We start from the raw sequence: 11,280 nt of genomic DNA on the forward strand, positions 1-11,280 counted from the left end.
TTGTCCTCCCACTGAATCTAAGTACCGGCCCACCATAAGGGTCCTGCTTAGCCCAGATAAATGTTTTGTCCAGCTGCTGTGCAGTGCCACATACACCATGCAACACTTAGATGAATTGCGCAGGAGCTGTAGGTCATGCCTGTGTTATCCTGTGCACCTTCGGGAGAAAGAAAACGACTCAGTCATACAGTTGCCTGTCTGATAGTCACCAAAGGCTGGATCCTGTGAGCATTGACGCGAAGGTCAAGCTACTTCTGACTTCACAGTACAGGGCACGACCTCCGAAAGAGTCCATACTGCCATACTGATAAGTACATAGCGCAGCTCTGCAAACCCACAGCCCAAATCTTGTCCTGATGCTGAAATCTCCTCCTCTTAATCCTTCCTTTTGCTTTTAAGCAAGTGGCTCGGGTCACCTCTCAGCTGCTGAAATCTGTCAGCGTACGGGAGCTCTGCCTGGAGGCACTGCTAAGAATAGTGTTTAAGAGCAAGGGGAAGAGGGGTGAGTTGGGAAGGGATTTGGCCCTGCCACCACCAGTTAGACCCCAGCTTGTTTCCTACAAGCGGTGGAGGCTTGCAATGGGTGCAGCTTTACGGTGCTCTTATCTGACAGTCTTCTGATCCTCTGAATACTGAAATCAACAGCACAGCTGCAGAAAACCCAATGCTCTTGCCTTGCTATGGCTATAAGATCCTGTTACTATTGCCCTTACCTCTCCAGCTAACACTGGTGGGAGCACAGGGTCTCACCTGTCTATCCGCACGGACTGAGCTGCAGGCTCCTAAAACAAAGTGCAAATGAATCAGTTAGAAGGAGCTGTGTATCAGCAAAATGCCATAGAAACCACAGCAGCATTACGGGAGGGGCTTTTCCCTGGCATTATGCAATAGGTAATTATGTAAGTTGGAGTTATATAATATTCCTGGCTTTTTCGGAGCGCCGGCCTCCCTCTGACTGCTCCCCTGGCAGAGCAGCGCGTAACACGCTTACGTCATGCCACGCTTTATACAGCCCAGGGTCATGGCAGAGCTGGGGCTGCCGCTCCCACCTGCAGGACCCTCAGCTGCTCTCAGGGGTTCTTTAATTGTATTGTGGGGCAGAAGGCTCATTGAGAAGAAAAAAAAAGTATTCGGTCAAAAAGTCTGATTGCTGTGTAAGCCCACAGGACTGTTTGGGTTGTTTTTGGAGGAAGATGGACTGGCTTTGGGAGCCTCCTCTCCTCCTCGCTGCAAAGTTTTTCACAAACTTAGTTTAAATGAAAATAATGTCTATGATTTCTGCTAGTGCTTCTCTCTAGGGCACACGTTTCCCTGCCTGCAGCAGGTCTGGCTGCAGAGAAGGCAGGGCTAGAAATCATTGGAGATTTATTATATTAACTGCCAAGGCAATGTGGGGGACTGCTGGGTGCTCTGATGTTCGCTTTACAGGCCAGGCAGGGATGGATTTCTCTCTCACAATGGCGATACTCTAAGAAAAAAATTGAATGTGGCCAAAAACACTTGGAGCTGGTCCTTCCCTGTGGCTGGTGTGCGATTCCTACTGTGCCTCCCAGCTCTGCCTGGGCGGCTGTGCCCCATATTAATAACCACCAAACAGCTGGTGTTTCTGAAACCATACCCAAGAGCCCCTCCTTGCTCTTTCACTGGTACCGTCTGTGGCTCGAGCAAGACGTAGAAGTTCTTTGTTCTCTCTTAAACGGGGAAAACAAGTGGCTTTTCCGCTTGTGGGGCTGTGGCACCATCTAAATTCATTAACAGTTGTAGAAAATGCTGCCGTCCATTGAAGGAGGGGCCATGCAGAGGTGAGATTGCATCCACCATTTTGGGAGAAATGGCTCTTCCCCTGCCTTCTGTGCCATTAGATGGGGGACCTTTCCTAAGCACCTTTTGGTGACATTTTTGTGTAGAAATCAGCCCCATGCAGCCCCTAGGACAGCTTTCCTCCTCAGCAGTATCCTGAGGTTCAGCGGTGGCTCTGCTGCTGTCCCTTGGGAGGTCTTCCTCTGCCCTGATCCCACCACCCCAGCGCTCGAGCTCGGGCAGAAGGAGCGGCACCCTCCGCGCACCAGCGACCTGCCGCAAGGCTGGGGGACAAAGCCACCGCAGCCAGCCCAGGGCCTTGAGGAAAACAGACCGTCTCTGTGCCCCGCACCGAAAATGAGCCTCGTACGAAAGTTCTGCCGTCTGCCACCCACCCGCAGTGGCAGCCCTGTGGCGTTGCTGGCACTGGGACGCCTCAGTCCTGGGGTCCCCCGCCTCCGAAACGTGAGGGATGCGTGTTGGCCACCTCCTCGAGCCTCCAGTCCCGAGTGGGGGCACTCGGACGTAGCCTCCAGTCCCCGCGGTTTTGTCGCCCGTGGCCACTAGATGGTAGCAAGCCCTGCCCGACGGAGCCGGGCCGCTGCGGATCCTCCTGCCCGGGCGGGGGGCGGTCCCAGGCGTGTACCCGGTCCCTGCCCGCCCGGGGAGGGCTTTGCGACAGCACCCGCATCGCGCCGGCACCGCACCCCAAAAGGCGGCCGAGCCCCGCTGCATTTTGCGGACGTTTAGCGAGCGTGGCTGCAGAGGCACGGCCACGCGTGCCAGCGGCCGGGGTGGGCAGCGCTGCCGGGAGCAGGCTGATCGGGCGCCCCACGCTTTTTAGAGCCGATATGTCGGCTCTCTGTAGTTTGCGTTTAACGAGAAGATGATGCGAGCGATAGATTTGTTTGAGGGTGATGAGGCACTGGAACAGGTTGCCCAGAGAAGTTGTGGATGCCCCATCCCTGGATGTATTCAAGGCCAGGCTGGATGAAGCATTGAGCAGCCTGGTGTAGTGGAGGGTTTCCCTGCCCATGGCAGCAAGGTTGGAACTAGATGATCTTTAAGGTCCCTTCCAACCCAAACCATTCTATGATTTTTGCGCCGAGGGGAAGAAGAGAGGCCTGTAGAGACTAAAAGGTTACATCCTTTTCATAGCTGCAGGGTTGAGGCATGATCTGTTGTGCTGTAAAGCTTTTTGTATTTCTGCAGACTATGTTTTTAAACTCTAGGGAGAAGAGTTTATGATTTAATTTCATTACTAGTTCACTTGTAAAAAAAAGCAATATGGAGTACCGTACTCTTTTTAAGCCTTCTGACCATTTAACATTGATGTTCATAGTGAGACTGTTGGCTTCAAACACTCTTGGGGAAAGCTACAAGGATCAGAGACTTGACCAACTTCAAATGAAGTTATTATGGCAACTGAGTAGTTTCAGCTTGGGGAATAGGACAGAGCTCGGTGCATAAGCAGGAGCCTTTCGTGTACCAGGAGCACATTTCTGTCGTGTCTGAAATGCGTGTAAAACAGTAAGGTCAGTATTCAGGATCCTACCCAAGGCCAAGCCTGGGATGGTGCAAATGCTTGGTTACTGCCCTACGTACTTGGGGAGTGAGGCTGCAGGTATGTGATCTCTCCTGTCTCAGCCCTGCACTGTGAAGAACAACATGAGGAATGAGCTGGAGGAGTCCTAAGCTCTCTTCTATCAGTTTAGCTTAGTTCGGGTAATTGGTAGATTGGTAGTGCCCTGGTGTTCCTGCAGGTAGATCAAAATGAAATCTTGGCCTTGAACTGTTTAGGATGTGGATTTTTGGATGTGAAGCGGACTGGAGTACACAGGAGAGAGGAGAATTGCAGAGTTGCATGTTGACTTGGCTGACAGACGCTTGCTACACATAACAGACGAAATTCCCGCACTTCTAGGCTTGGGCACCCTTCTTACCTGAGCTATTCCCTTTACACCTGTGTGTTTCTGGGGGGTGTGAGGCTCTGTGCCTAGGCCCTCCTTGCTGCATGCTAACCCCTGTATGTGGACACTTCTCTACCCTTCCAAGGCTGGAGCAGGGAGACGGTTCTAGCGTTGCAAAGGGCGGATGGGTGCAGAGGCAGCGATGCACCTCAGGTCCTGCAGCACTGTGGTAGGGACTGTGGGGTTGCATGCAGTACTCCTAAGCTCCAATGCAGGTCTTCAGCCCTCAGTTGACATTTCTCACCTGTCAGGGCCTGGTGTGCGTGCCCCTTCAGAAACGGCCAGAGGTAGGTGCGTGCTTCTGGACAGCAGCACTGGCTGGGCTTTGTTATTGGGCTGTGCTCTGACTGCAGTCACCCCCTGGAAGGGACTAATCGCCCCATTGGCATGCCAGGCTGTTATCAGTCCTGATGGAGGCTGGAGGAGAAAGGCTGGGAGGTGTCGCAAAGCATACCCACGTTGTTTGTCAGCCTGGTGACTTTTCCTCCCAACATTGATATTTGCCTTGACAGAAGTAGCCAGAGACCTTAACCCCTGGCTGGGAGCGTGTTGAGTGAAGCCCTGCTGTGTCCTTTTGTTTCTGGCCTCCTGTAAACTACCCTTCTGGCTCAGCTGTACGTCTGTTGGCTCCAAAATCCAGGCTCAGCCAGCAGCTACTACTGAGTGTTCCCTGGAGAGGCAGGTAGAAGGACCCCAGTGGGCAAATGTGGGGTAACTGGCTTCCATATAACTTTTATCCCCTTCCTCCCTCCTGCAGAGGCTGGGGAGATGCCTGAGCTGCTTTGGATATGGTTAGCTCTTAAAGACATGTGTCTTTTAACATTGTGCGCTTCTCTATTAGTAAATAGTGTGCATTATCCCGAGAGAAAAGGAGAATGAGCTTAACATGGGAAAGGAAAGGCTTTTGGAGTGATGGAGCCAATGCTGCCAGCAATCTCTACCTCTTCTCCTGTCTGCCCTTGGCAGACCAGGGGCGAGGGAGCCAGAGTGGCCTTGCAGATGACAGTGTTCTTCAAGAATCTCCTACCATACAACTTGACACTGTCTCTGGGTCCTTCGGAACCCAGGACAGGCTCCTGGCACTGTGTTTCGGCAGTGCCCTTTCTGTCTAGAGTGGGACATGTGCCAGTCCAATACGAAAAGCAGAAATGATGCCATCAGTGGCACCCACAATAGCACCTGACCCAAAATAGCTTCCTAGAAAAAAATAGGGAGGCTGATTAGGTTAGACAAGCCTGAAAGAGAGCAAGACGTCCAGCTGACGATTGACAGGTGTAGGTCTGTGAGCAGGGGCTATAAATCCCACGGGTGAACTCTCCAGCCACCCTTTGGGGAAAGGCAAACGGCTGCGGGGAGCACTTGGGACCTGCCTTCAGTCAACCATGGGGCTCAGTGATCAAGAATGGCAGCATGTCCTGACCGTCTGGGGAAAGGTGGAGTCCGACCTCGCCGGCCATGGGCATGAAATTTTAATGAGGTAGGTGAGAAGCTTCCATCCTAAGAGCAAAGCTGAGAGCTGTTCATGAAAGACCAAGGAAGGTGTATATTTAGTATGGGGGCTCATGTTTGGCAGTGGTTATTGCAACAGGCTGTTTTCTTTGTTGCAAGGTGGTGGTTTTTCCATTGCTATGGTTTCTGGGTTAAAAATTACTCACTGCATAAAGTGGCTGTGCTTCTGTCTCTCCATCTGTCTATGGATGCAGGAGCAGGCCAGTGCTGCTTTCAAAAGATGATGGGACTTTGTCACAGCCTCTGCCTCTGCTGGCAAAGCTCTGCTTTTGATCCTCATCACCCAAGCACCGCAACAAGAAATGCTGGGGCAAATCGTGTGTCCTGGGCCTTCAGATGCTCTGCAGCAAGGATGTGGGAAGGCAAAGAAGGAGAGGAGAGGAAAATCACCTCTGTGACAGTTTTCTCGTAATCTATGATTTCAGTAAAATTAACTGTGAAGTCCCTGAGTATTTCCCTCTCCCCACCTTAGTCTCACCTGGCAGAGCCCTGCCCATCCTGCTTTTTGGCCAGAAATCTGAGTGGTAACACTTGTCCACTTCCTAATGATGAGTTTGAGGTCTGGATGTGAAATGAGGCACATCCTTCCCCTTGCTTCCTGCCTCTATGATTCTGGTGTCAGAGTGAGAGTGCTTGTGAGATCTCCATCTGAGATGGACCCCTGCCCCCATGCTGTCCTTGTGGTCCTGGCCCTCCAAGTGGGGAACACCCTGGGCACCAGCAGCAAGTCACAGAAATGCAGTCTGGAACGGATCTCAGGGATGAAGAATGGGAAACAACATTGGGTGGGCATTGGATCCTAGCCTGCCCTTAAAGACCAGCAGGGATGGAGACTGAAGGGAACCCTCTCCAGATCTCCCCCTCAGCCTGTGCTCAGTACGATGTGCTGGAAGGGTATGGATGCTGAGGAGAGCAGAGGGGATGTGGCATTTGCTCCAGGTGGGGGCTTCTATCTTAAGCATGGATAAAGGAAGAGCCCCACACCACTGGGCAAATCCACTGTCCATTCAAAGCTTTTTCAAAGATGAGCCAAAGCAGAGAGCTGTTTTATTTACCTTCTTTATCATGGCCCAATTCAGCTGCCATTTGAAGAGGAGGGAGGGATGGGGGCAGTTAGGTAGGAATGTAATGGCTTACCCCTCTTGCAGTCCAGAGCAGGCATGTGGAGGGGTAGCAGGAACCTAAGCCCTCCCCACTAGTCCATCAGTGCGAGAGGGCTACTTTGGCTCTGGAAGTGCCGCAAGATACTGAAAGCAGTTTCCAACTGAAAAGGTAACACCATTTTTTTTGCAGGTATTGCAGGGCAGACCATGACATTAAATAAATAGATGACATCCCTCTCCCCTGTGGCTTTGTGCTCCTTCAGCCAACCTAGGTCATTTCTTGCTCCTTCAAGGGGTTTCTGAGGGAGGAGAGAGGCAGGGGAATCCTGCGAAGCTGCTAGCTCTTAGTTTAGAATTGTGTCCACATGTGCATTGTTGAAGACTTCTTAGGTAGATGTCATATCCTGGGAATATGTCTAGAAAATACTGATTCAACTGGATGTTTTCCAAAGGAAACAAGAAAATACTCCTCGGAAGAATTTTCAAGAGTCTAGGGAGTATATCATGTTTGGCAGACATGATTCAGCCATAGCCGGACACAAAGAGGGAGATTTTTAGAAATAACTCCATCCCGTTTCAAGGTGCAAGGTTTTTTTCATCTCTCTGAGTGGGACACAACCTGTGTCATGGAAAGATACAGGAAAAAAGGAAAGGCCAATGGTGGTGTGCTCAGCACCTGGTAGAGTAGAGAAATCTTTTGGAAACTTTTGAAATGAAATGCCGGCAAAGACTGGTCGCTCATTTGAAGAATCTTTTTGCCGCAGAACAGCTTGTGTTCTCCATGTGCTTGAGGTATTTGTTAGTGTAGTTTAACCTATACTTATAACAGTGGAGAGCGTGGCCCTCATGGCAACATACTTAGGAGGAATGTCCAGTTCTAGATGGGATGCCATTCCCATGAGTCCCAGCACCAGCACCCTTCTGAGGGCAGACCAAGCGTGCAACCACTGTACCGTGAGAGGGAGGCTGGTTTTGCAGCTGGGATCCTGGGCTGGAGCACCAGACACTGCTGCAAGTAACTGAGTGAGCTTCTTCAGGGGTGTGAGCTGTATGGCCTTGACTGTAAAGACAGCCATTGCTTTTGCTGGTGCTTCGACTGGTTGGATTATGCCCATTGGAGAGTATAACACCTGAAAATAAACTTGTGCAAGAGAGCTGATGTCTCTCAACACCTAATTACTAGACTGCTTCTAATAACCAGGACAGGCAGCATCCTCTTTTCACCTGAGCTCTAAGACTCTGGCATGGAAAAGAGTGAAATTTCCTACTAGTTTGGTTGCCGGTGGTGTCTGCATCCTGTCTCCTAGGAAGTGCAGGAGCGAGGAAGCAAGGGGGCACAACACTAGCCTGGCTTTTAGCCACCCTTCCACCTTCTTGATTTCATTTCCATTTTGGGATCAGAGTGTCTGTGTATAGCACTGCATGACATGGCACCAGCATGCCTGAAGGCCCTGCGATCGTGTTACCCACTTGCTCCCAAGGACTCTTGGAGGCACCGCAGTTCACGATGGTGGAAATGCAGTGCTTGCAGCTGGGCTGAGGGGGGAACAACCTACCAGAGGAAGGATGAAAAACACTGAAACCAGATTGAGAGTAGGGTCAGATGCTTCCCTGGCATATATACATGCTAAATGGAGTGATTGTGATTGGTGGTAATTTGGAAAAGACCTAAAGTGTCAGAGTTCCCAGGTTAAAGTAGCGTCTACTAGCAGGGACTAGCAAAGAGATTTCTTTGGGGAGGGAAATGGGTTATCATACTTTTGCCTGTCCAAGTACTCTGCAATACCTGGTGCAGCTGGACCTCAGCACTGGTCTGGATGACAGCTCTCTCAAGTCTCAGAAATTCCTCTACTTCTGTCCACAGGCTCTTTCAGAGTCACCCTGAGACCTTGGATCGCTTTGAAAAGTTCAAAGGCCTGAAGACCCCTGATCAGATGAAGGCCTCTGAAGATCTGAAGAAACATGGAGCTACCGTCCTTACCCAGCTGGGCAAAATCCTGAAGCAGAAGGGTAATCATGAGTCAGAGCTGAAGCCCCTGGCTCAAACTCATGCTACCAAGCACAAAATCCCTGTCAAATATTTGGAGGTATGGAAAGTAGCAGGGAATCTTGGTGTCTGATGTGTAGTGAATGTGTGCAAGACAGCTACTGAAAGTCGTGCTTTTATTTACTGATGGCTGGTTGGACTTAAGTGAGCTCTCCCTCAAGTTCTAGGTCTGTGTGTATAGGCAGGGCAAGGCACTGAAAGGGCACATGGTATGCAAATGGTATGTGAACCTCCAAGCTTAGATTTCCCATTCCAAACACCACATGAAGTCTGAGCAGCCCTTGACAATAATAAACCAGCCCATGCAGCCTCTGCATGCCTGGGAAACCACATTACATAAGAATTGTCAGTGGCTGGACACAAGGGACGTACAATTTTAGAGTAAGCCCTGGAGGATCCACTGGAGACCAAGACTCACAAAACTAGGTGGTGTACAAACACAGAACATGAATTCTCAGCCTTAATGGACACGGCAGACAGAGAGTGGGAAGGGCCATGGTCTACTCAAGGTCATGAAGCAGATCAGCATCAGAGCTAGGAATAGAGCCCAGTTCTGCCCAGCCCAGGCTCCTTGCAAGCTAGACCTCACTATCTCTCCAGAGACTGTGGGAAGGGCTACTGAATTAGCTCGGAGATATTTCCAGGCACTGCAACCTATTTCTTAGTCTGGCTTTTCTGAAAATAAACCTTGACTGTCCCTTCTGTTTTTCTCTCTCTCTTTCCTTCCTCACAGTTCATTTCTGAAGTCATTATCAAGGTCATTGCTGAAAAACACCCTGCAGACTTTGGGGCTGATTCCCAGGCTGCGATGAAGAAGGCCCTAGAGCTGTTCCGAAACGATATGGCCAGCAAGTATAAGGAGTTTGGTTTCCAGGGTTAGCATATATGCACAGAGGGACACCATGGTGGATGCCTGGCCATACATCTTAGAGTAGCTTCCCCAGCACTGTTTTGGACATCTCACAATTGGCCATCCAAGATGTGTGGGAAAGCTTTGATGAGAGGCCAAGAGTCACTCCAGGCAGTGTAGAGTCACTCAGAATGATATCCATGATAAACCGTTGTTTCCTGGCTTCATGTATACAAGAGAAATAATCTGCTTTCTTAGGAAAAATAATGTAAGAGGTTATCTATGAGCTTCTGCCTATCCCTATCCTCTTTTTCTTTCCCCCTCCCCAAACACCAGTCTCATCTGATTGGGGAATGACATGGCCAGAGATGAAAGGATGTGGAGGAACAAGAGGAGTGTTGAGGAGTGTGGTGAACGAGAGGGTGATGGATGACTCAAAGGTTATGAGAAGGATGTCAGGATGGGAAGCGGAGGCACAGTGTCCCATTCCTCCCACAGGTGAGACTGTTAGCAGGCTACTGTGGACAGCTTCCAGCACAGTATTACCCTTCTTTGTTGGGGTGAATGCAGCCAGTCAGTCTCCAGAGTCTGCCAGCTTGGAAACTTGTATTAGTTGCTAAACTCATGTTAGCAAAACTATAAAGAGCAGTACTCCCGCGATCTGTAGGTTTCTGGCAGCCAGCGCTATGCATCCGAAGTTCTGTTGCACTGGGAGTAAAGTATGTGTTTCTCAGAAAATAAAAATTCCTGCACCAGTGTTGTGTGTTTGCTCCTGGCTTTACAGGCACTCCAGTGAGAAGTCGGGGAGATGGATAAAGCGGAAAGGTGTTTTGGATATGTATTTGGCTGCATTGCATCCTGCAGAGTCAGTCCACAACTTGAGTGGCACGTGGCATCTGTCTGAGCCGGGGGACTCGGGGCACTCAGATGTCACCACGGGGTCGTGACCTGGTTACTGAACTTCACAACACAAAAAGGCAACCTAGACTCAGCCAGAGCTGAAAGAAGTGCTCCCTGACCACAGGCCATGGCCACTGCTCTGCAGGGGGACGTGGTGAGGGAAGGCTCTGTGCTTATTTACCAGGAAGTAGCACGGGCAAGCCTGCTGTTCCACAGCAGCACAACATGTTGCTTCCTCCAGGCAGTGGAAAGCAGGGCTGCTGAGCCCAGGAGTAAGCTTGTGATGGCAGCGTACGCTCTTGAGATCTGCGCTCCGGTCTCTGCACAGTTTTTCATTTTTGCTGGAATGTCTCTGCAGCGCTTGCTGCATTGAGTCTACAGACATAAACACATGTACTACAGAGGAGCTTAAGGGACAGATGCAACAGCAAGGCGCTTGTCTCTGCCCATTGCCCTCTCCCCATCCTGGTACCGCAGTGAGGTGCAAGTGACCTAATTTTAGTGAGATGGGGGAAAGGCTGAGGGCCATGTTGTGCCCAAGGCTGCCCAAGGGTTAGTCATAAATGGTTGAAGCCTGAAAAGGGTTTTTGAGTGCAAGGTCTTGACCTGACACCCAGGTTCGCAGCAGATTAGCTGACTCTTTGGGAATTGTGCAGTTTCTCTGGCTGGACATAGTCGTAGGGACAGTTATACCCCACAGTGAGCACTGGGTTCCTCATTCCCTCCTCTTCCTCCATCCCCATCATCCAGCTCAGGGCCTCAGCAGTAGGGTGCTGCAGTCTCTTCTGGCATACACACTCAAGCTGTCTCCATGCAGAAAGCAAGGTAGATGGGCAGTTTGCTGTCTTTCTATATATTTGCACAGGGCCGAGAGCGTTCATGGCAGGGTCACATCTTGGCACAGCAGCGGGATGCTACAGAGGCAAGCAGCTGGGTCCTTGGCTAGGGGAAACGCGTGGAGTCGACACGGCTGCTCTTTTCTGGTATGGAGGAAGTAATGCGCCCTACCTCACAGAGACAGTGTGAGGGCAAGCATGAGGAAGAAAAAACGAGGTGCTCGGTATTAGGAGCTACTAGGAAGGACTGGTTCAAAGCACTCCC

General features: G+C 50.7%; 1 protein-coding gene across 1 annotated transcript; it reads left to right on the forward strand.

Annotated features, from left to right (window-relative positions):
• Positions 1-5,152: 5,152 nt before the first annotated feature.
• Positions 5,153-9,309, forward strand: LOC147528895 (myoglobin). Its single transcript, XM_086610443.1, has 3 exons — positions 5,153-5,247; positions 8,247-8,469; positions 9,163-9,309. Exons 1-3 carry the CDS (start codon positions 5,153-5,155, stop codon positions 9,307-9,309), a joined length of 465 nt encoding a protein of 154 aa, XP_086466569.1.
• Positions 9,310-11,280: the final 1,971 nt, after the last annotated feature.

This window comes from Tauraco erythrolophus, chromosome 4 (genome assembly GCF_009769465.1).
Source record: "Tauraco erythrolophus isolate bTauEry1 chromosome 4, bTauEry1.pri, whole genome shotgun sequence".
NCBI lineage: Eukaryota > Metazoa > Chordata > Aves > Musophagiformes > Musophagidae > Tauraco > Tauraco erythrolophus.

Coding starts and splice junctions, on each gene's coding strand:
- LOC147528895 (XM_086610443.1), top strand. CDS start 5,153: ATGGGGCTCAGTGATCAAGAATGGCAGCATGTCCTGACCGTCTGGGGA. Junction 5,248..8,246: donor GGGCATGAAATTTTAATGAG/GTAGGTGAGAAG, acceptor TTCTGTCCACAG/GCTCTTTCAGAGTCACCCTG. Junction 8,470..9,162: donor TCCCTGTCAAATATTTGGAG/GTATGGAAAGTA, acceptor CCTTCCTCACAG/TTCATTTCTGAAGTCATTAT.